Below are 25183 nucleotides of genomic sequence, written 5' to 3'. Positions count from 1 at the left end.
AATTAGAGCTCATTTTCTAAATCTGTTTAGAAGACTACTACATATTGCTACTGTACCTCATGGACAGTTTCTCTGAAACTATTGTTGCAATGTTGCATGACAGAACTCACTGCAAAACTTAGTTAAAAGTGTATCAATATCACTTCTTAATATCAAAACCAGCTTTATTGTTTCTGTTTTTACCAATTTTTCCACATTCCATTATTTTTTAACACATTAATGTAATGTAGCTACTCTTTTCATCACTTATGTTTGGTAGTGTGTGTGGATTACTCGTTTAGTTGTTTATTCATTATTTCTACGTTCAATACATTTTGGGTGTTCCTGATTTTGGGCATTGTTAAAATGTAAGCTTAACACTCACTGGAGATCTGAGGTTGTGTGTATGTGTGTGTGTGTGTGTGTGTGTGTGTGAGAGAGAGAGAGAGAGAGAGAGAGAGAGTTGATCAGGAACATCGAAATGATTCTCTTAAAACACTGCTGTGATCTGTCATACCACTGGGAAGAATGAACAGCAATTAGAGAATGCAGCAAATGTTTGACATGCACAGAACTGAATCTGATATTTCGAAAATTCTAATCAATTTAACAGTTTTTTTTTTTTTTTCACATTGTGCAGTTGATTGTATCAAGACTTGATACAATCAAGTGTTGTAGAGCGGGGTCATTCAGATGTATTCTTCTGTAATGTTACTGAGTCAAAGGTAAACAGTTTGAGTTGAAACAATCTATAAATATGATGAAATTATATGACACAGTCCTTTGTGGAGGTTTACAGAATAGTTTTTGTCCTGAAACCCAGTAGTTTAACAATAGATGTCAACCTGAGCTCAGATGATATGAATATCTGTCTTACAGTCCAAAGGGTAAATATCAGTGTAAAAATCTGTTCTGAAATAAATACTCACTAACTTTATTTATCATCTTTTCCTTCTTTGACTCCATCTCAGACATCTAAGTTAAATCAGTGTTGTCCAGAATATCTTTAATCAGAACTAAAATGTTCTTGCACATGGAGTCTGAACTGTCTGTGTAAACCTCACTAAACTATAAAGAAACTATATTAGAGAAACATAATGCAATAATTGTAAGACTAATTCATTTGTAATGCATTAATAATAAAGTTTACATTACATAGTATGTCAATTGCATTTGCTGTCTTTCAGTCTGAATCATCCATTACATTAATGTCCTTCTCATATATAGCCTAAAATAACACTATAAATAGCTATATAGATGTTTTTACATATTTATCATCAATAGTGTAACGTTTCATATGCTGGTACGGTTTGTAAGTAAGTTGCAAATTAGTTTACTGTGCGTAAGATATCGATTACCCAAAACAGAGAAAATGTAGTTTTAATGACCTTTTAAACGGCGAGGTTGTAATAACTCATATAGAGTGTTTTTCAGTTGTGTTAAACTTACAAGCGCTTAGCACTTTTTAACTTGTGAGAGAAAAGATTTGAGTTCATTTGTGTCAGATCCTTCAAGCAGTCTCTCCAACACACATGACAAGAGCACGCACTCCGATGTACAATGCGCCTCATGAGAACATTCCAGTTTGGTAAAGTCAGTTTGGAATTTGAATAGCACAGAAGAACCGCCTCTTTGTGATTGGACGAGATCAAAACCTCTGGGTGGAATTTGCTTGTCACTCAACGGTATTCTCGGCTTCTGATTGGCCGCAGGCGAAGTGGGCGGAAAGTTCTTCGCCATATATATACTATGGCAGCAAGCGCAGGCTAATGATTGCCTACGCTCACACGCTGAGGCAGAAACGACCACGTTCAATGTTTCTCCACAGAGCTGACTTAAGCCTTCGTCCCCGCACGAAATATCGTGATTCTGACTAAAAGAAAGTTTGTTTCCTTCGTCGGAGCGGTGGGAGAACATCACGACCCCCGACCATGATCAACACCATGGAGTGTGCAGTGGATGCACAAAGTCTCATTTCGATATCTTTACGGAAAATCCACAACTCCCGTACTCAGAGAGGAGGAATCAAGCTGCACAAAAACCTGCTGGTCTCCTATGTACTGAGGAACGCCAGGCAAGTCTACATGAACGAGAAGTACGCCGAAATCTACAGAATGCAGCAGTACGAGGAGGTGATGACCGTCTGCAACGAGATCCAGGAGCTGAACCCTCTCGATCTGGTGGAGGACTGCGAGGAGCAGACGGGGGACTGCTGCGGCAGCGCGACCGAGTCGGCGAGCCTCTGCGGTGCGCTCCTGCCCGTCAGTCACCAGGCTCCTTCGGCGCAGCACATCCAGCCCAGCAGCGCCTGCTCGGTGCCCCTAGCTCTCCAAAGCGAGGAGGTCTGCAAAGCGCCGGACCCCTCGTTCTACCGCAGCTGCTGCGCGGAAGCCTACCCCGTGTCCAACTGTGACTTTTCGCCGGTAAACAGCATGCACTGCAACAAAACTACAGTGCTCGATTTGGACACGCATGTCGTTACCACAGTAGAGAACGGGTATTTGCATCAGGACTGCTGCGCTTCGCTCCAACAGTGCTGCCAGGGCGCGCAGAGCCCGGCCAAGAAACGCAAGCTTGACTTTGGGTACTACGTGTCCGAGATCGAGGAGGTACCGGATTTTACGCCGTGCAAAAGAGCGAAATTTGAGGACTCTTCATACGCGAGCACGGAGCCCTTGGACACGTCGAACATTTCCAACCTCATCTCGATCTTCGGCTCGGGGTTTACGGGACTGGTGAGCAGACAGGCGGACTTGGAGCAAGCCTTAAACGGACAGTTCTGTAGCAAACAAGCCCTGGCGAGTTTAGGGGCTTGGACGAGAGCTATTGTAGCCTTTTGACTCTGTGGTTAATGCGAATACAGATACTTTATGAAAAAAAAATTGTACAAAGTCTAAGACAAATTGACTTTTATTTTTGCAGCAAAGTTATTTAAGCCTTTTTATTTGGGTTTGTTTTTAGTTTCGTTTCAGTGGGGGAGGCGGACAGTGGTTGTAGCCTACCACTTGTGATGATGTATCCTTTAAAACAAATGTCGATAGTACAACAAGCGTTTTAAAACCAAGTTGAATTTCGTTGCCTTAAACCCAACGCAGACTGCTAGCTATGGCCACAAACATGGAAAGTCTCTGAATGTTTCGCTCGTGGATTGTTTCTGTTTTCTCTCCCTTCCCAGGAACTTCCACAAAGATGTATTGTAAAATAACATTACAGCCCATGTAATGTTGGGAATAACAGGCTGCAAACGGAGAAGCCTATACCCACTGCACGCTTATTTCTCACACAGTAGGCTACATAACACTTTAAGCAGCCGTGTCACATTTTCTAACGTTTTAACGACTACCAGTTTACCAGTAGAACAGGCTACAGCAACAAGACTATCTGAGCTCCTGCTACAGGAAGAGGACTGGCTTACACAGACTACATTCTGTAATATCACACAAGGCAATCAAGTAGGCTAATGAAGGTGCAATATTTGAACCCCCTCCCTGTCGCAGTTTGTTGTTTTCTGTATTCTGAAATGTGCTGTTGAACGTGGCGAGGACTGGAGCGTTTTGTTGACTGCACTGACCTACAGCTCCAGTTCCTCTGAGTGTGTTTGTAGTTCGCCTATGCCAGTCACCTCATCAACACTGAACGTTGGGGCCATTAATTAACACTACAACTCCCATAATGCACGCCGTGATTTAATCTGCCAGGTATTTTTGTTGACCAGCGTTAACCATTTCCCGCCCCCTTACTCTCAGAAAGTGTTTAAGCCTTCACAGTAATTCATGATGCCAGCATTTGCTTGGTTTTGTGGGTTTGATTTTATTTTCTACAAACTTAGACCTTTTGTTCTAAAAAGGCAATCTCATAAATTAGCCATACGTCCTCACATTATATAAGCACTATGTGTACTGAATTAAAGACGTTTCAGACGTATTCTCCATATTTTGTTGGTATTCTTGTATTTTTGTGCATATTAAATTGTATATCACCGGGTAAAACTGTTTTAGAAAGTATTTGTTTAAAATTTATAACCTTAATAAAAAATGAAACTTACTTTGCATTGCCTCTTTTTTGATAAACCAAGAGTGTTACCAAACCAAGCTGCCTTAAAATTTAGGCCTGATGATATTGAGCTTGACTCCATTAAGCAACACAACAGAAAGGTTACATGCAAAATCCAACATCCTTAGCATGTCTCATCTCCACATCCACAACAACTGATGTCATCATATTCATTATATATTTGCCATATATTCCATACTTCACTGTAACAGAAAATGTTAGTTAGATTTCTGATCAAGTATTAGTCTACAGAACTAAAGTGCAAACGTTTCTAGAACTCAGTGGTTCCCCATATACTGTGCTTTTAAGATCCTAAATGAATATTCTCAGTATTGTTTTGGATCACCTGAAATTTTATTTGAGATATATGCCATTACCTGCGGGATATTAAACTGTCACCTGCAGGCCAAGAATGGAACATCTAATGAAATGGAAAGTATAGGTATACACACCATAAAGAGAATAAAACAGAGTTTATCATTCAGTAAAGCCTACATTCAAAACTAAGGTTTTGAAGTAAGGACCATACCCCTAAAAGCTAACTTTTGCCTGACACACGCGTCACGTCCTATTGGCGGGCACTGTGTTCACTTGTTTTGTTTTTTTTATCCAGAAACTCTCGCTAAACTTGCAGACTGTGTTATCTCTGCTGTATGCCACATGGTGGTGTTCTTCAAAATCAATGAATGAAGGTATTAGAGCGCCTATGTAGCGGCACCTCGGGCTGACCTCGAATCCGCTGCTCCCTGCAACCCCCTCCACCCTCCCCTCCCTTCCCTGTCCTCTCTCTGGTCTCTCTCTCTCATCTCCAGCCGAAACCTCTCGACTCCTCTCAATCTGAGATACTGCAGTACACCCGACACATCAACGTCCAACATGCATAGGCTGTTATCAAGTCGTTGTCATGGCTATTTTCGACGAGCTGCTTCGCGCGCGTTTAAATCTCGCTAAAAACGCAGGTAACTCGGTTGCGCGGTTTGTTGTGTAGTGCGTTAATGACGAGGCGTCTAAAACCGTGCAAATATGTTGTACGGTGGCATCGAGCTTGGTTTGCATTGCGGCGACACGTCTGAAATTACTGAGTGATCTAACAAGGTTAAATTAATGTCGGCTATATAATGAGCGTAAAACGTTATGTTGGAAACTTTTTGTGCGTTTTTTTTCCCGAATAGGCTGAGTTTTGGGGAATGGTGTCTGTGCTAGTGCTACCAAATCTATTTTATAAAAAGACCGTTTGTATATTCGTTTAATTTTTGACAGGGCTATGCTCAACCGGGTCTGTGGTGTATGGCGAGCTCCTCCGCGTGGCCAACGCGGGAAACGCTACAGCGGAGAGCGAATGCAGATGTTCTCATTTTACATGATGGAAGGATCCGTGTGCCTTCAATTATACACACGCACACAGAACATTCAACATAGATAGCGCGTGTTTCATTAGTCGGTGGACGTGATATATGTACTAAATACACTTCTGTTTACACCTTCCAAAATGAGCAGCCTTGTGAAACGGGGTCAGTGGTAACATCAAATGTTAATGAAGACAAAAGGCACGACTTTAATCTTATCTTATCTCAACTGCGCCTGTTGAACTCAGCAGTGGAGCCTGCGTTTGAATACAGCTGAATAGAAATGGGGGAGGCGGATGGGTGTTGGGGGTAAATTCGACATGCGTTCATGTCAATTACTCAGCAAGCTGTGAGGAGTTTCACAGCGGGGCGGCTGGACTACAGTGACTGGGCAGATGCTGAATTTGGCAACCACCGAAAATGACTCGACTGAAACTACAGAATGTGAATTGGCCTGGCCTGCATGTAGGTTTCCTTAAGACAAAACAAACCAAATAAAAACATAGAACCAAATTTGCGTCAGGGATGTCGTTTCTTTATATATAAAAAACCTAAAGTCACCTTATGGAAAGCTTTTTCAGCATCATGATTTTAAGCTTAAATGTACATATATAGACATATAATGACCATTTTACCTGAAATCATAAACTTAAAAAAAGAATACAAATATTTGCCATTTGCCTTCATATCTTTTCCTTTGTGAGGTAATGAAACCTTTTATTTGAATTATATACAGCTTTAGATGAATTACAGCATGTCAAATAAAAGCACACTGCTTAAATACTTGAACTGTATATTGTGGTGATGATGAGGAAAAGAAACCACGAATTGTTAACCCTGGTAGGCCTCTGTACAATTAGAAGATCACAGTGTTAGTGATTAATTAACTTGAAACTTAGTTGTGTTGGTTGGAAAGCAGATAAACATTAAGCGTTATGTCCCATTATTAACTCAGTAGTTCCATTCAATCAAACAATTATCATTTTTATTAAATACTGGAAACCCAAAAAGCCAATTGTAAGACACTAATGATTTTGATGATGGTTATTCTTTTGAAACTGAGACTACACAAAAATATGAAGCTATTGCAATAAATGGTTTAAGCAAATCCTTAGTCATAATCAATAAGGTCATTTTAACTTATATATCTTAATTTAAAGCATTGTTTGCAGCTGGCATCCAGCTATAGGAATGATCTTGTTACATTTAACACCCAGGGCTGCGATTCCCAAAAGCATTGTAATCCTAAGTAGATCATTGGTGCCAATGGTTTCAACAATCTACTTAGGCCTACAAAGCATTTAGGAAAGGTCTGTTAGTTCCATATTAACCCATGTAAAACAAAAAGGGTTTGGATTCTTGAAAACACGGTGCAGATCTACGAAAACTTATATTTCTGCTGACGTAAAAGTGTTCACAGATGTATTGCCCGGTTCTAATGGTAAAAAGAGTAACAAAAGCTTTTCACCAATATTTCAGTAATGTTAACATGCAGGCTGTACCCTGTTCTTTAGGATGTGCCCTCTGTGTTGATTCTGAAGCAAACCGAAATCATTTATTTATACAGAATGAAGTTTAGAAATTAAATATACTTTACTAATGTTGCGTCATGCTAAACCGCTGGATCCAAATTCATTGCTTTAAATTAACAAACGGAAGACTATTGTATTACCTACATGTGGCCGTTTAGAAACTAAAAGGGTCTTTTTGGCATTTTACTCATCTCATTTTCAGTTAAGTTAATATGAAAGAAACAAGCACAGCCAAAAATGTCAAACTAAAGTGGTGACAACTTATTAATGTCTTACATAGGTAAAAATGACACTTATCAAAACCATTCACAACACACATGCCTCAGCAATCTTTGATAAATGAACAGAAAGAAGTTCACTACAAGTGCCTTTTGAGGCACTGATGTTCCATGAACTCACAAACACCCACACACACACACACACATTATTGTTCATTGGCTTCAGATCTTTGCACACCGGAAATAGAATCCATTAAACCAAAACCAAGCCTTCAACCGTTCATTGTGACAAGCTCTTTCTTTATATACACATAAATAAATATAAATGCCAATCCAGATGAAAATGTATGTGCATAACTGCGTTGAGAGAGCTCACTGCAGGTGTCTAAATAGCAGTTCAACTTCCTGCTTGCAGGGAAAAGATAAATAAAACCAGACAGACAAATTGCGTCACTTAAATAGGAATATCAGAGGTGGGATTTCATATGCAGAACTAGTAGATTGTGAAGAGCAGGGCTGTTTAGATCTACCGTTCTGCAGAGTTTAGTTCAACTCTACTCAAATACTCCTTAACCTGCTAATCTAGTTCTTCAGGTTGACTGAAATCTTTTAAGGTTGAACGTATTAGAGTAGGTTTGGGACTGAACTCTCCAGGAAAGCATCTCTGGTGATGAGAATGCATATTTAGGTTTGTTAACTGGGATTGAAGTGGTTTCATCCAAAGTTGAAGTTTGGTTGTGCTCTCTGATGAGGTGCAAATTCTTTTTCTTGTCTCTCATGGTTTGACTGGCTGGATGGAGAGCAGGCTGCCAAACTTGAAATGCTGGATGACGGGGAATTTTTCTAGACACTGTGAGAGAATGACAGAGAAAGACTTTGTTAGTATCAGTCAACTTTACAGCAAGAAAATGTCTAATGCTATGGTCTCCAAATAGAATATGACTATGTACAGAGGATATATATCCACATATACTACTGTTCAAAAGTTTGGGGTCAGAATGACTATTTTTAATGTTTTTGAAATAAGTCTCAAACTCAGCAAAGCTGCAATTATTTGATCTAAAACAGCATTATTGTGAAATATTATTTAAACACCTTTTTAAATTATCATCACCCGGTTTCACAGACAAGACTTAAGCCTAGCCTAGTCCCAGACTAAAATGTAAATCTGATCTGTTTCAACTAAAAGAAACCGGCACTGATTGACATTAAATTATATCAGTGCCTTTGTTTTTTCTGAAGATGCACAGTTTATAAAAATTACTTAAATATGACCCTGGACCACAAAACCAATCTCAAGTCGCTGGGGTATATTTGTAGCAATAGCCAAAAATACATTGTATGGGTCAAAATGATCGATTTTTCTTTTATGCCAAAAATCATTAGCATATCAAGAAAAGATCATGTTCCATGAAGATATTTTGTAAATTTCTTACTGTAAATGTATCAAAACTTCATTTTTGATTAGTAATATGCATTGCTAAGAACTTCATTTGGACAACTTTAAAGGCGTTTTTCCTCTTTTTTTTTTTTTTTTTTTGCACCCTCAGATTCCAGATTTTCAAATAGTTGTATCTCAGCCAAATATTGTCCGATCCTAACAAACCATACATCAATGTAAAGCTTATTTCTTCAGCTTTCAGATGATGTATAATTCTCAATTCTGAAAATTTGACACTTAAGACTGGTTTTGTCGTCCAGGGTCACAAATGTCCTAATTGAACTATGGCCTAATCCGGTCTAAGCCCTGTCTGTGAAACCAGGCCTATAAAATGTAATTTATTCCTGTGATGGCAGAGCTGAATTTTTTAGCAGCCATTACTTCGGTCTTCAGTGTCACATGATCCTTCAGAAATTATTCTAACACTGTGTCCTAACTACACTCGATGCGACAAGATTCCAGCGACAAACAATTTGAGTGTTTGTCACAGCCAATCAAAAGCGTGTGTGGGTGGGCTTTCTCTGGAAGCGCACTGCACTCGCAACGAAATGGATAAGTTTACAATCTAATTCATAAATATAAAACCTTGTTAACATTTTTAAAAGTACATACTGAGTGACTGATACCATCTTTGTAATGGAATATGCTTGTTAGTTCGCATTAAGTTCACAGTTTAACATAGCCTACATCTTTGCTTTAGTTTACCTCAGATCTTGAAAATAAATGAACTATTGTTGCTTTCAGTATGGCTATAAATGTCAAGCAGAATGACATTCAAACTCACATTAACACTGAATAAAGCACATAATGCGTACCTGAGATTATCAATGTCATAGTTTGTGTGTTGTTGCTCCAGCCGCGACGTTGCAGAAATAGAAACCGTTTCTAAACTAGAAATTTTGCGTGTCGCCATCGTGGCTGATTAGGACAAAAACTTGGAAAAGATACCTTTTATCGCGTGTCGCAGCATTGCGGCGCATGTAGTTAGGACACAGTGTGTTTAAGAAAGATTTCTTATTATTATCAATGTTGAAAACAGTTGTGCTGCTTAATATTTTCAGGGAAAGCTTTTTTTCAGGATTTTTTGATAAACAGAACATTCAAAAGAACAGCATTTATTTGAAATAGAAATCTTTTGTAATGCTTTAAATGTCTCAACTCGCTTCTGATCAATTGAATGCATTCATGCTGAATAACAGTCTGTGGAAAGCTCTTGAAGTGTATAGGATCCTCAAACTACACATATTTCAGTATGCCTTGCCTATTTCAATGTAGAAAAAAGTCAAATTGAGACTAAATCACATTGAAATGTCACTCAGATACAGAATTAAAACCTTTCAAATATATAAAACATCCATATGAATAGCTTTCATACTCAGAAAAAAAACAACATCTCTTTAACTTGTGTTTAACTTGAAAGACATCAGTAACAGTCATGAGTCCCTGGCTGACGGAGTCAAAGAGAGAACGAGAGTGTGATATACACGGGGGTGGGGAAAGACAGACAGGGTGAGAGAGAGAGAGGGAAGGAGGAGGGGAATTTGCAGACAGACTGGCCCCTCAGTGCAGAGCGGAGAGAAGGGGGAGGGAGCACAGCGTCTTCTCAACAACACAGGATGTGGGCTTTGGAGGAGGGGGTGGGGCACTCGGTTCTTCCCCTCGAACACACATGCTTGCTCAATTAACTCTTTCAGCTCTGGTCTTAAAACTTCACAAACTGTGAATCTACGGCTTGCCATTTGTAATGACGCATGTAGACTGTGTGAGTGGGTAGCCTGCAATTTTGCTTTCTGAATAGAATGTTTACTCTGATATTTCTTTTCAGTTGTGATAAAACAGGGTTTAGTGTACTAACTGCCAATGCACCATTTACACACTCTATATAAGGAGTCCCTATCACACCAAGTTTACTCCTGACATTTAAAAGTGTTTACAATACCATGATACTTACTTCCGCTTTATACATTCGTATGAGACCTTGATTGACTTTGGACCAAGAAGGAACAGCGCTGATGTTCCAAAGCTGATTCGAGTGTTCGGCAAAAGGGCCTGTTTTCATCTAAAAGAGGAAAAATACGTAATGATTAAGAAGATGATAGTAAACTTAAGATATACAGTGCAATCAGCATTAAAGCTGGATTTAATGGAGCAATTTGAAACCTAACAATTCTACTTTGAATAAGATATTTCACTTTTAACTGTGGTGGAAAGTTGCTAAGATAAAAATGTATTTTATTTGGAGAATGCTCGAATCATATCTGTCAAATACCAATATAACAATCGTTATGAAAGTGGTTCTTCAAATTAGTTGTAGAAACAAAGGTTACTCAAAGTTAGATCAAAGTTCAGAGTTTATACAATAAATAATGTTTCTGATTGCGGAGGAAATCAAAATACACTGCTTTTCAAAAGTTTGTGGTGGGTAAGATTTTTTCATATTTTTGAATGAAATCTCTTATGTTCACCAAAGCTGCATTTATTTGATCGAAAATACAGTAAAATGGTATTTTTAGTTAAATATTATAAACATTTTATTACATTTTAAAATGTAGTTTAGTCCTGTGATTGCAAAGTTGAGTTTTCAGTAGTCCATTTTCATTACTCCAGTGTTCAGTGTCACATGACCCTTCTGAAATCATTTTAGCATGCTGAAACTGTGATACGTGTTTTTTTTCAAGATTCTTTGATGAATAGTAATTTCAAAAGAACAGAATTTATTTAAAATAACATTAACATTATAAATGTCTTAACTGACAGATTTGCATCTATTGCATCCTTGCTGAATAAAGGTATTCACTCTTTTTAAAAACTTTTGATTGGTAGTATATGCGTGTGAAGTAAATAAACATAATACAATTCTAAGAATATTATCAAAAGATTACTAACTCTTCTGTAGTATTAGTAATTTGACAGTCATCATCAATTCACTGTACTATGAAGTCTATTCATGAGAGTTTATGAGAGAGAGGGGCTTGTGGGCTGCCCTTGGGAAAGAGCACTTTATGAATGGCAGTGCTGTGTGGCTTTACTCCATACACACACACACACACACACACACACACACACACACACACACTGCTCTCGTCAAACCAGACTTTCCAGAGACCTACTAGCCCCACAAATGGAGGAATGGAGAGAAGGAAAGGGAGGAGAGAGAGAGAGACAGAGGAAAGAGAAAGGAGGGGGTGGGCCCTAGGGGCCTTAGGAGTGATTCACAACAACGTGCAGGGAAGGAAGGAAATGACTCATGTGAGTGGAGTCCAAACACAACCTCCCTGAGAGAGAGTTTTAAACTATATATTGTAAGTATTTACATGAATGGAACTTATGAGTGTTTGTTAGTGTGTGATCTAAATTTCATCTTCCCAACAAAAATGAAAATGAAAGGAAAAATGGTCTTTCCACTAGCAGACGCCAGATGACACGCACCTCATTGATGAATTTAATGCACTCCAGAAACATGTAGTCTTGGTGGTACTCGTTTACAACCTTCTCCTCCACAAAGTGTCTGGGCTCCAGGGTTGGGTGTTCTACACACAACACATGAACGAACAAACACACTTCAGTTACACAGTGTGACCACTAGGTGTCTCCATGTTAGTCACTGCAAACAACAATGAACCTGAATTTAGCCAGCTCTAGGTACAGTGTTTTTACATTTTAATGTATACTAAAACTATTAAAAACTGAAATTAAATGTAAATATTAGATAGAAACTTAAAATGAAAATTTTAAAGTATTAAAATTACTAAAATTGAAACAAAAATTAAAGCTAAAAAGAAATACAAACAAAAATCATAAAAATGACAAAAGCAAATAAATGACTAAATATGATAATGGCATATAAATAATACCAAAATAATTGTCTGTCTAGATCTACCAAAAAGTTATAACTTGCTGTTGTTAAAGACTAAAAATGGAGGCATCTCCAGGCCAGGACACATTATCAATGGGCAACAAAGGAGGAGTCGTTACCTATAAGCTGTGAGCTCCCCCATATGAAGGGAAGGAACTGAAAGTCGTCAAGACCCCACACACCCTGACTCCCTGCCGGCTCCATCCTATATGTCTTCTGCAGTTTGCGCATCAGTTGCAGATACCTACGCCAATTAGATCATAATGCTTAATGCAAATGAGTTCTTCACAGTTTTAGACCATCAAAGACCACGCATTAGTGTGCAGTAAAGTGCAGACTTGCTGGAAGTTACAGATTTAAAGTATTCAAAATAAGAGGTCAAGCGATAAGATGCACTAACTTGTCAAAAACTTTAAATATGATGGCCAGCTGGTCCTCCATGCGCAGAGCTCCCACCTTACAAAGACAGCAGAGGAAAGCAGCAAATGCTGCCTCATGACCTGCACACAGAAACATGTTATTTCTTATGCTAAATAATGCAACCAGCGGTTCCCTACACAGCTGAAGCACTTCTATAGCACCACAGCATTTTACCTGATTGATTAGCTTATAGTCTGAATTGGATGTGATGAGATAAAATGGCACTGCACCACAAAGTAATTGCATCCTCATTGCTGGCTACACTCAAAAACAAATATATAGCATGAGCGGTGTCATTTAATTAACAAATAAATGACTCTCATGAACGCTTTCAGTGTGAATCAAGCACACTTCTATGAAACAAGAACTGTTTAGTGTACTTAAGGTTTGTAATCCTTAAAATCCGTATCTGAATCGTGTTAAGCTCTCAAAAGCATCCAAATGTTTTGTGTTTCAACAGCACCCTCTAGTGATTATCCAGAAGAACAACGTTAAATTTACACTTGGATATTTGTATATCATGGAGCCTTTTCTCATTTCCGGAGTTATCATAGTTTGGTAAACAGAAACTGCAGCTAATATAATTTTTCCCATTTTCTCCAATAGCAAAAGAACAAAATCCATGACAGTGCCTCTATGACTTTACAAAAGAGGAAAAAATATTGCGAGATCGATTACATTGGTCAGAAGAGAGAAAGATGTCATTAGAAACACTCTTGCAGCTGTGTTAAATAGTATAGTGTTATAAATACACAATACAAAAACACTTAACTGTGAAAATGCATCATCATAGTCTGTAAAAAGAGTCCATATAGCTGATGTTTTGAACGTAAAAATCTAAAAGACTAGTTCATGTTTTGGTCTTTATTATTCTCTCTGATGTGACAGTTGCATTTATTAATGAGTGATAGATAAAAGTGTGAAAAGTTATCATTTCGCTTCAAAGCCAACTATGGAAAAACACACATACACAAACATATAAGAAATACAATGAACACTTATATTTGTGTTTCCCCACACAGACCTGTGCCATAGTCAATCCTGGTGGAGTTGCCCACAGCCTCTTTCAGGTAGACGGCAATCTCTGGAGCAGCATCATGACGCTCTGCTGGCAGAACGGCTGTGATCAGAGCCTCTGCTTCCTGCACACACAAAACACTGTTACAACATTTCACCTCATACGAACAGCACAGAAATGACAAATTGCTATCAAAAAAAATTATTCACCTTAACCAATTCTCTCATTCAAAAAATTAACTTTCAAAGTTTTACTTTGAAGAAACACAACAGAAGAAGAAATAATCAAATGGATGGTGAATATTTTCTGAAGGCACTGTATGCTTAAAGTTTCTAGCCATGCTTGACCAAGAATTGATACCTAAACAAATTAAAACAGTGTAAAGATGTAAACAATGGTCATATACATATACGGGCACTCACCTGGTCTAGTTTAGCATACCATGTGCGGTAAGCTTTATTGCCGAAGCGAGAAGGCTGGTCGACTGGTGGCGTCTCATCGATCCAGCGATCTAATGTTGCCAACACAGCAAGCAACTTCTCCACTGTCTAATAGCAAAGAAAAGCATGCAAGCACATTTCTATGAGCTGATCCATGAACATGCATTATTGTGATCAAAATATATGTACCAATCACTTCATCTGTTACATACAGACCAACATACAGCAGTATAGAGAAAAGCAGGACAGTGACCCACCTCAGACACCTGGTATTCACAGGTAAATTTCTTTCCCTTCACACCCTCATTCAGGGTCAGAATGAATCCCATGTAGTCTGCATATGCCTACTTACACAAAACAGAAACATGTAAGCAAAAGAAGGTTTAATGACTTTTAAGGGAGATGTTAGCAAGTAATATATATATATATATATATATATATATATATATATTTATATTTATTTATTTTTTAAATGACCAATAAAATTATTATTGATTTAATTATTTATTATTATTATGCCTTTGCAATTTGCTTTAGTGAAATTTTAAGTCATTTGGTTGTGTGATTTCAACAAGGCTGCCCTCAATCTAGAACAAAACAGCTTTTTACAGGCCAAAAATGTTCATTTCTGTATTTACACATTTCTAATGAGGAAAAAACGCTGAGTGTACCTTTAACAGGAGTAATATATGCAGAGGTTCTCATGACTTTTATTTTTTAGGACTGTCTCTTTAAAATGTAATGGTGCTGCTGCAACTAGCCACACAACAAAAAGTGTGTCAAACAATAGAGATTCCTATTATTATCTTTAAACTCCAGAGATACTGAGAAAAGAGACTGATAATGAGCTAGTTTTTTCATCTCTCAAAGTAGCAGATAAACTGCTTTTAAGTGGGTTGTACAACATACCTGTGATCTTTTCCATTTGCCCATATCAGGCACCATGCTGATCTCCTTCTTTGGTATCATGAAGTCGAAACTGAGAGGACTGGGAGGCTTGTCATCCTCATGGGAGGAGCCTACGCAAAAGACAAAAAATATGATGGACGTGTCTAGATTTAGTGTCAAATTAAAATTATATTAATATACTAATAATGTAACTAATAAGAACTGATAGCAACTTGTTAAAAGTGGTTTCTGTAATTCCAATTTTTTTAAATTTTTATTTCAAGCAACTTAATAAACTGGTTATAATTTATTTTTAAAAACTTTCGAAGGACATGTCTGGTCCAAAAATAATCATTTATCCAGACCCCAAAAATACCAATACCTATTATCATCAAAACATAAGGTTATAATTCCAAGCATTTATATGGTAATTTGACAGAAAGGACTGAAGAAGAAATAGTAGTCTCACATATCTCCCCTAACGTATTAACTATTAAATGTTAATTACACAGCGGCAGAATTTGTATTTCTTGTGGGTTGATAAGTGCACTTCATGACTTTGTGTGGCAATGAACACAACACTTCAGTGTGTGTTTATTAAGAGCTGGGGTAGAAATAAAGTTTAAAAAGTTATGAAAGAAAGTAAAAATATCAAAATAAAAATGCTAAACACAACATTCTGTGGTTTGACTTTTTTTTTGGCATACCAACCAACTTTAATTTTAATTTGTTTTTATACATATATTTCTACGAATAGGGGGAAGAATAAGGGGTCGGTTCCAACAAATCACCTTTATAATAATTCCCTTACACAAAGGCCAATGATAATATAAAAGGTAGTCTGAGGGTGTACCCAAACCTGAAAGACTTCAGTTGGTTATTATCAGGAAATATGAACCTATAACACCGTCCTAAAGGGAAAATTTTCCTACTTCTCTTAACAAAAATAACATATCCCATTTATATGTAAAGTTAGTTTCCAGAATATACTGTCAATGGTAAATTATCTGAATACTGTTCTTTTCTTTCTTTCTTTTTTTTTTAACAAAAACTTTCCAACATCGCATTATACATAAACATATCAGATTATAATCAGTGCTGTCAAACAATTAATCGCATCCAAAATAAAAGCTGTTTACATAATATATGTGTCCTGTGTATATTTATTATGTATATATAAAGACACACACAGAAAATGTTTTGAAAATATTTACATGTATATATTTATATTCATATGAGTTATATTATATATAAATATATTTAATATATAAACGTAACATATTTTTCTTAAATATATACATGCATGTGTATGTATTTATATATACATAAATATACACAGTACACTAACAAAAACTTTTATTGGATGCAATTAATCGTTTGACAGCACTAGAATATATCAACATGCTACACTAGAACTGACAACTTCATATGCTAAAGAGTGGGTTTACGTTACCCAACTAAGTTTAAAACTAAATGTGTTCAACCGCTATATCCACCACTCTCACTAAAATATATTTTTAACAGCATTGTAAGTATATTAATATTGCAAATCAGTAATAATTGGTTCCTTTATTAGCAGAAAAGGCGTTATAAACTATACATGCGCCACGGCGCAGAGCTGTGAGACTCATCGATTCATTACATGAGGCGCGGTGAGCCCACAATTAAGCGTTGTTCCTGCAAATATGCACATCCCTTTCACCCCTTCAGGTTTTGAACAACAGCATATATAATCTGCAGATATCACCGGTATCTTTGCTTTTGAATTATCCTTGTATAAATGAAGATTTGATTGATGTAAGTTACCTGACGGCTGCTCAGTCTCCGCCATGTTTACTGTGTGAACATGAAAACACGACCCTTCAACTCTCACCCGCAGTTTCGCGTAAAATATATTTTAAAAAACTTGATCAGCGAATGTAACTTGATGTGAGAAAATGCTACTTTTTTTAAAATATACTAACAAGAACAATTACATGTATTTTACAAACATTATATATGATATAAACAATAAACATTATACATGCTATAGGCTAAACAATTATACACTAGCGGGGCTGCATACAAATTTATATAAAATATTAAAGCGTTTACAAACTTTCAACGTTTTAATTGCTTTTTTTAATAGAAAATCGTATAGTATCAATATAATGCTCCATTTACTTTCTAAAAGAAAAAATTTTTTTTTGTTTTTTTTAAAAGGATGTTTTTTTTTTTTTTGCAGGAGGGCTTACATTTGTGAATGTGAGAAAATGTTACTGCATCTATTGTATGATTTGTAACATGCGTAATATGTAAATGTAGTCTTTTATTTCACAGTTTCAATTTTAGGAATCAAAGGACTATTTTTAACTACGTAATTATTATCAGTGATTTTTATTTAATTATAAATTAAATTATTTTGTTATTCTCATTATTATTTAATAAGCACATACGTTATGCGTACAATTTCGCATACATTTACAGAAAAGTAAAAGCAGAGTTAATGATTAGTACAATGTTCAATTGGGAGAAAAGGTATTGGGATATTAAATATTGGACCTTGGAGTGCAATTTGGTTTATAAATGTGGAATTTAGTTAATAAATAGACTGAAGACTTTATCTTCTTTATTTTTCATCATTAAAATGACTTTCAGATTATCACTTTGAGAAGCAGAATGATGTCGCAAAAGGGGCTGGGCTTGGCGTGTTTGTGTGACTCGAGCGCCGTCTAGCGGTGAAGCGGAGCAGCGCAGCAGCAGCGATGGCGCTCGTGGTGTCTCTGCAGCTCTCTCTCAGTGGACTCTGAACGCGCTGATCGTTTCTGTCCCACCTCTCAGGCCTTGATTTGGGGGCGTTTTAGTGAACTTCAGTTATGTTGGGCATTCTTGCCAGGACGATGGTGAGTAACCAATACATATGGCCGAGTTTTTAAACGTGGTCGAAATTTTTATTTGACGTAAACAAGTAGCTGTCTGACATTCATGTTGTTTATGATTTAGATAGCGGTAGTGCTAAGGACAGTAGGAAGTGCCAATACAGTTCATGGCAATCATAGAAACAATGTTCACTGACAGTTGCTTAAATACTTAAAGGAGGTACCTAAATACATCGTGTCAATGTGTAAATGGTCTCTAATAGCGCTTTTAGTTTTTAATGACAGCGCAAGAATCGTATTACATGTTGCATTACTGCCAGTCATGTGCTGACTCAAGTGTTTTACATGTATTACAGATAACATTTCTAGTTATTTATAAATATTAGACCGTATTAGCTTGTTAATGTGCACTTGTGTGAATTATTAGGACTAATAATTGCACTACTGGATAGTAAAATAATAATATCTTAGACCAATGCCAAAAAAAAAGTGATTCAACTATTAACATGTCAGTCATTGCGAACTAAAAAGTTCTATATTATCTATGTGTCTTTATGACCTATGATATAATACAGCTGGTTTTATATCTTGTGGGATATTTTTAGGTCAAGGCTGGCATGATGAAACCCTCCGGCCTGGTAAAGCCAGTGTCAGTGACACGGCTCGCCGGTCGCTACTTTGCCCACCAGGAGGGTCTGCCTAAGCTTCCAGTACCACCACTGCAACAAACATGCGAACGCTATCTGGCTGCCCTGACGCCCATCGTGGACCCGGAGGAGCTGGATCACACCCGGCAACTGCTGGAGGAGTTTCAGAAGCCGGGCGGCGTAGGAGAGAGACTACAGAAGGGCCTGGAACAACGAGCCAAGAAGATGGAGAACTGGGTAAAAACTTGTTCGGTGACTCTTAGTGTCCCTTTTAAAGGGCTTCTTCTTATGTCTCATTGTCTCTGTCATTTCCACTGCTAGCTCTCTGATTGGTGGTTACAAACAGCCTACCTAGACTACCGGATGCCTGTTGTCATCCATTCAAGTCCTGGGGTCGTCCTTCCCCGAACGGAGTTCAGTGACCGTCAAGGCCAAATGAGGTCAGACCAGTGTGGATTCATATAGGAATAGTCAATGAATTTTAACACAGGTCATTTAGTTGGTCTATAATCTTTTTTTTAGAACTAAAAGTGTGTTGTTATGTGCGTACAAAGTTTTTAATAGAAACTGATTAAAACCATAAAATTTTATTTATATATTTATTTATGTGTAAATATATTTTACTTAAAATCTAGCATATTTATATTTTAACATATAAATATATGTATATGCATAAATAATTCTGAAATTGATTAAAGGCATGCACTTTTTGTATGTTATGTATTTATTGATATATTTTACTTTAAAATGTGAAATGTATTTGTATTTTAACATCTAATATTTATAGATATTCATGACCCTGAAGTCATACATGTTATTTTTGTATTTTGTGTTTCATTTATTAATATATATTACTTAAAAATATAAAATGTTTATATTTTAACATATAAATATATTTTATATGCATATTATCCAGTGAATTGTCTAAAAATCGACAAGCAAACTTGCGTTAATAAATATAGTAAAATATGTTTCACACATTATGAATTTAGTTTATTTTTCTTAACATGTGGGCAAATAGTTTTGTTGTTGTTATTGTTTAAAGTATAAACCTTAAAAATGTGTTAAATGTATGCTTAAAAAAAGGTAAAAAAAAAAAAAAGTTTACCAGTGGGGTTAAAAATACTGATTATTTTTTGCATGTTCATTTCATATTTAGTATTTGTGCTCTCTGGGAATCAAAAGCATGACCTTGGTGTTTGCTACTGCCAGTTACAGGAACTTTAACACATTGTAAATATTACTCAGCGGTCATTCACATGAATTAAATCCACACGCAGTGACCCAGAGTGGCATTACTGCAGGGTGAGGCAGTTATTTTCAGCTACCACTATGGTGACCTTTATACAGACTAACCCTGTCTTGCAAAGTTGAGCTTTGCAATTCAGAGAGTACAAACTGTTGCTCTCAAAAAAGTGCTGGCCTAATGCCAGTCTCCCCACATTAACTATAACGACAGCTTTCACATATGACTGCTAAAACTGGTCACAGATCAGCAGTAAGATGTGTTCTGTCAATATCATGAGTCATACAAGTCACAGCAGGCTCCCTGTATTTACAGTAGAATTATTCATTTGCAGTATGTTGATGTTAAACGTATTTAAAATGACTGTAAGAAAGTAAAAGTATTTGTTCCTCACAGATATGCAGCAAAATTAATCGCTGGAGTTTTAGATTTCAAGAGCATGATTGACAGGTGAGTGACACATTTCTTACTTTTCCTGTGCAGTCATAAGTCATTCAGTCCTCTGTTTAGAAAATCATGACTATTAATATTGGTTAAATTCATGAGTGTATAAAGTTCAGATGGTCCAGTCAGATGTAATGTCTTTCCTTTTTGATTAGTGAAACATTGCCAGTGGAGTATCTGGGTGGAAAGCCACTCTGTATGAACCAGTACTATCAAGTGCTCTCGTCCTGCCGGATCCCTGGAACAAAGAGGGACAATGTGGTCAACTACACCTTGGACAAGAGACCCCCCACACATATCACTGTAGTTCACAACTTTCAGGTCAGTCCGTGTTACAAAATATAACAGTCCCAGTTCCAAATGTAACTTCCAATGGTAGGTAAATTGGGGAAAAATGTACAAAATAATTTAAGAAATATTTAAAAAAAAAAAGTTTTGCATTTCTTTGATTAAAAAAACAACATTTAATGCATTAAATACATTTTCTTGCATCCAGGACTGTGATCTGTTAATGCCATGTTAGTACCATACAACTTACTGTTTTATTGTTTGTTTGTTTTTTTTCTCATTATGCAGTTCTTTGTGCTGGATGTATATAACAGTGATGGCACGCCACTGACTGTAGACCAGATCTACATACAGCTGGAGAAGATCTGGAACTCCTCTTTACAGACCAATAAAGAGCCTATTGGCATCCTCACCTCCAACCACCGCAACAGCTGGGGCAAAGCTTACAACAACCTCATTAAGGGTGGGCACTGCCAACACTTTATTTTTTGCCAGACATATTAGTATTTTCAATGCTAGGAACTAAACCTTTGAAAATGTATAATATAATATGTAATATAATGTATACTACAGTTCAAAAGTTTGGGATCACTATAATTTTTATTTTTTGAAAGAAATTGTTACAAATGTACACATTAAAATGATCCAGCATATATAATTTTACAGATATAACATTAAAGGGGTCATGAACTGAGAAATCAAAATTCCCTTGATCTTTTGACATATAAGAAAGAGGTCATTGTACTATAAAAACATCCTGTAAGTTTCAGAACTCACAACTTTCTCTTTAGTCTGAAAACAGCTTATATTGAAGCCAATCTGCCAAAACGACAGATTGTGGAATGTGCTACTTTATGACATAATGTGGCTAAACACCATCTCCGCTGAAGAAGATCAACGCCTGCTTCTACATCGCTTCCTGTTTAGCCCTGCCCACTGATTCATGCATAGTGTTTACGAGAGAGTCGAATGCGCAGGTCTGTGCAGTTGATCTATAAAGATGATCTGAAGACAACAAGATGCTGTGCAGTGCCAAGTTGTGGAAAAACACAGTCTTTGCATTGCCTTTCTTCTGATCCCAGCAGTAGGAAAGAGTGGATGAACTTTGAGTATTTATGTTTTTAACCTAAATCACAGCAGCGTCCATCTGTGAAGGATGTAGGCTGTCAAACGTACACAGCTATTAGCCAATCCTCAGAACCTTAAGAGAACAGTACAAAATAATAAAAAGGCAGTTCATGAACCCTTTAAAGATTTGTATTTTAAATAAATGCTGCTCCACAGGCTTTCAGTTCATTAAAAGAAAATAAATGGAGGGTTATTGTTAAATTTAGGGTGATTCTTAAATTATTTTGTGTCACTTTCAGATAAAACAAACAAGGAGTCTGTGAGAGCCATTCAGAAGAGTATCTTTACAGTCTGTCTGGATGCTCCCATGCCGCGTGCGTCTGATGACATGTATCGCACCCGTGCTGGAGTTCAGATGCTGCACGGAGGGGGAAGCAGGTGGAACAGCGGAAATCGCTGGTTTGACAAAACATTGCAGGTTAGAGACCCACGAGTTGATGTGTGTGAACTCTCACTGTGAAATTAAGCCCAAATCACTGGTGTTGACACACAAAATGTATCAAGATCCTAATACAGTCATGATGATTAATATGGTTTCTAGTTTATTATTGGAGAGGACGGGACATGTGGGGTGATCTATGAACACGCCCCCGCTGAGGGCCCCCCCATCGTGTCACTGATCGACCATGTGGTGGAATACATGTAAGATTAACAGTGATTAAAAGCTGTTTTCCCATGGCTAGATTGTAAGTATGGCTAACGCAGATAAGATTTACCACATATTTGTACAGGAAGTCGTCAGAGATGGTCCGTACCCCAATGGTGCCGCTGCGTATGCCACAGAAGCTTCGTTTCAACATTACGCCAGAGATCAAAAAGGACATAGAGGAGGCCAAACAAAACATGAACATGTAAGAAATCAAGATATTCCACTCAGTCTTTGCATTACCAACATTTTGATTGATTGTTTTATTGGACAAACAACATTGCAGTATGTTAAATGTTGAAAGTTTGAAGGTTTCTCTTCTCCTTTTCTGCAGAATGGTACATGACTTGGACATGAAAGTCAATGTGTTTTCCCATTTTGGCAAAGATTTCCCAAAGTCGCAGAAGATGAGCCCTGATGCCTTTATTCAGGTTGCTCTCCAGCTGGCGTACTACAGGTAAACGTCACCAGCACTGCTATTAATGGTGTTTGCTGTATTTATTTCTTAACTGTAACATCGTTCTGTTATTATTAGGAAGTTAATGATTAGTTTAGCTTGTTCAGGTGATTCACATACTCACTGTTTCAGGATTTACAAGTGCTGTTGTCCTACCTATGAGAGCGCTTCCCTCCGCATGTTCAGACTGGGCCGAACTGACACTATACGCTCAACGTCCATTGACTCTGCTAAATTTGTCAAGACCATGGATGACCCAGCCAAACATGTATGGTCACCTCTAGTAGACATTTTGGTTGAATCCACATTCACATTATACTACAGTTCCAAAGTTTGTGGGTCAGTATGATATTGATTGGAAATTAATATTTGTATTGAGCATGGATGCATTAAATTGATTAAAAGTGACGGTAAAGATGCATACATTGTTATAAAAATAATTTTTCAAATAATTGCTTTTCTTTTGAACTTTCTATTCATCAAAGCATACTGAGAAACAATGTTAGTGTTTCCACAAAAATATTAAGCAGCAAAACATTTCAACATTGATAGTAATAAGAATTGTATCTTGTGCACCAAATCAGCGTATTAGAACGATTTCTGAAGGATCATGTGACACTAAAGACTGGAGTAATGGTTGCTGACAATTCAGGTTTGTCATTACAGGAATAAATAAAAAAATTTAAATATATATTTGAATAAAAATAGCTATTTTACAAAAGTACTTTTTACTTTTTTATTAAATAAATGCAGTCTTGGTGAGCATAAGATACTTCTTTCAAAAACATTACAAATCTTACCAACTCCAAACTTTTGAACAGTAGTTTACATCATGACTGTAAATAGGCTGCTTCATAAATATTTGCTATGGAGCTTGTCTTTTTGATTATCAATATCAAAACCATCTTATTATTTTCCAATTGCATTTGATCCCGCATGAAAGAAAATGTAACAATCCCATTTTGATTGACAGAACACAGAGAAAGTGGCTCTGCTAGACAAAGCAGTTAAAGCGCACAGAGCTTACACAGACATGGTGAGTAAATGCATGCTGGTGATGTTCAGGTGATCAACAGAAAGTACGTGTGTCTGCACTAAATATATCCCTCATTCTCCATCCTGTGTGTGGATGTGCAGGCCATCCGAGGTCAAGCCATCGACAGACATTTGCTCGGACTGAAATTGCAGGCTATTGAGGACCTGGCCGCCCTGCCAGAGATATTCATGGATACCTCATATGCTGTGGCACTGCACTTCAACCTCTCCACCAGCCAGGTACTGTCAAACAAAGCTCCCTGGTCCAGGGTTAGGTGCATGTTAATAAACCCTTATTTCCAGAACAAACCCTGTTTAACATGCAGAGTAATGCATGTAGTGTGCCATTAACTCTACGCATTTTTGGTGATGATCAACTGACAACAAAGACTCTTAAAATATGCTAAAATCATATTGCTGTAAACCTAAAATCATCAAATCATGTAAAATTCGTGATCTTACAAAAGTTTGAATTTTACTTTTACATTTTTTACCGCTCTCCTAGGTGCCAGCAAAAACCGACTGTGTGATGTGCTTCGGCCCGGTGGTACCAGACGGTTATGGTGTGTGCTACAATCCCATGGATACCCACATCAACTTTTCAGTCTCTGCTTTCAACAGCTGCCAGGACACTAACGCAGCACGTCTGGCCCAAGCACTAGAGGACGCGCTGTCAGACATGAAAACCCTGCTGGAGCAGACGCCCAAAGCCAAGCTTTAAAGATGATTATGTCAATTAGACTTGATCTTTGACCAGTTCAGTCAAGACATTTGATCTTACAAGAGCATTCAAAAGGACAGCAGAGATTACTAAGAGATTTTTATTTAGAATTTGACCAGTCCAGACCAGAGTTGCCTGGACTCCACTGGACTGCGGTCTTTGACAAGCCTTAACACTAAATAATAATCCTTAATTTGTATATGTTTATGTGCTTTGGCTTTTGTTTGTTCAAACAAACAGATCAATTAGGTTTGTCAACAATTTTTGCTGATTTGTTTTTTCTTTTTGTTTGCATTGAGAAAATTTACCCAATTATGGTGAACCTGTGGTTAAAAAGAGCTCATGTGATTCTTTATTGTATATGAGATGTTAAATGTAATTAAATACAGAAAAAATGTTTTTAATGTAAATAGTGACATTTGCAAAGCATTGGTTTCTTAGCTCTTTGTACAGTGTTGTAAATTTGCACATTAACACATTTGAATAAATATCAAGTCTTTAATAACATTTTAAATTATGTTT

General features: G+C 37.1%; 3 protein-coding genes across 4 annotated transcripts; 2 read left to right on the top strand and 1 right to left on the bottom strand.

Moving 5' to 3' along the window:
* Positions 1-1764: 1764 nt before the first annotated feature.
* On the top strand, positions 1765-4009 carry ier5l (immediate early response 5-like). The gene has a single exon (XM_058776467.1). It carries the CDS (start codon positions 1911-1913, stop codon positions 2817-2819), a length of 909 nt encoding a protein of 302 aa, XP_058632450.1. The 5' UTR covers positions 1765-1910; the 3' UTR covers positions 2820-4009.
* Positions 4010-7150: 3141 nt separating this feature from the next.
* Positions 7151-17131, bottom strand: ptpa (protein phosphatase 2 phosphatase activator). 2 transcript variants are annotated; one of them, XM_058776581.1, is made up of 10 exons: positions 16998-17131; positions 15213-15322; positions 14561-14647; positions 14286-14411; positions 13870-13987; positions 12826-12925; positions 12545-12669; positions 11999-12099; positions 10521-10628; positions 7151-7978 (listed from the first exon to the last, which is right to left on the bottom strand). In XM_058776581.1, the coding sequence occupies exons 1-10, from the start codon at positions 17020-17022 to the stop codon at positions 7904-7906; spliced, it is 975 nt and encodes a 324-aa protein (XP_058632564.1). In that variant the 5' UTR covers positions 17023-17131; the 3' UTR covers positions 7151-7903. The 2 variants fall into 2 exon arrangements, with proteins under 2 accessions (XP_058632564.1, XP_058632565.1); XM_058776582.1 differs by having other exon boundaries at positions 14561-14650; positions 16998-17015.
* A 770-nt stretch (positions 17132-17901) lies between these two features.
* Positions 17902-25175, top strand: crata (carnitine O-acetyltransferase a). Its single transcript, XM_058776580.1, has 14 exons — positions 17902-18073; positions 18655-18933; positions 19018-19136; positions 20339-20392; positions 20542-20707; positions 20963-21137; positions 22042-22220; positions 22344-22444; positions 22534-22653; positions 22783-22905; positions 23038-23173; positions 23879-23941; positions 24043-24180; positions 24446-25175. The coding sequence occupies exons 1-14, from the start codon at positions 18047-18049 to the stop codon at positions 24659-24661; spliced, it is 1896 nt and encodes a 631-aa protein (XP_058632563.1). The 5' UTR covers positions 17902-18046; the 3' UTR covers positions 24662-25175.
* The last annotated feature ends 8 nt before the right edge of the window (positions 25176-25183 follow it).

Source organism: Onychostoma macrolepis, chromosome 05 (genome assembly GCF_012432095.1).
Source record: "Onychostoma macrolepis isolate SWU-2019 chromosome 05, ASM1243209v1, whole genome shotgun sequence".
Taxonomy (NCBI): domain Eukaryota; kingdom Metazoa; phylum Chordata; class Actinopteri; order Cypriniformes; family Cyprinidae; genus Onychostoma; species Onychostoma macrolepis.
This window is presented reverse-complemented; position numbering and strand designations above follow the sequence as displayed.

Excerpts from the sequence above, each read along its gene's own strand:
- ier5l (XM_058776467.1), top strand. The coding sequence starts at position 1,911 with ATGATCAACACCATGGAGTGTGCAGTGGATGCACAAAGTCTCATTTCG.
- ptpa (XM_058776581.1), bottom strand. The coding sequence starts at position 17,022 with ATGGCGGAGACTGAGCAGCCGTCAG. Across the intron at positions 14,412-14,560 it reads GTGAATACCAGGTGTCTGAG|ACAGTGGAGAAGTTGCTTGC; the intron begins GTGGGTCACTGT and ends CTTTGCTATTAG. Across the intron at positions 12,100-12,544 it reads GGGGAGCTCACAGCTTATAG|AACACCCAACCCTGGAGCCC; the intron begins GTAACGACTCCT and ends TGTTGTGTGTAG.
- crata (XM_058776580.1), top strand. The coding sequence starts at position 18,047 with ATGTTGGGCATTCTTGCCAGGACGATG. Across the intron at positions 20,393-20,541 it reads TTCAAGAGCATGATTGACAG|TGAAACATTGCCAGTGGAGT; the intron begins GTGAGTGACACA and ends CTTTTTGATTAG. Across the intron at positions 22,906-23,037 it reads CTCCAGCTGGCGTACTACAG|GATTTACAAGTGCTGTTGTC; the intron begins GTAAACGTCACC and ends TCACTGTTTCAG.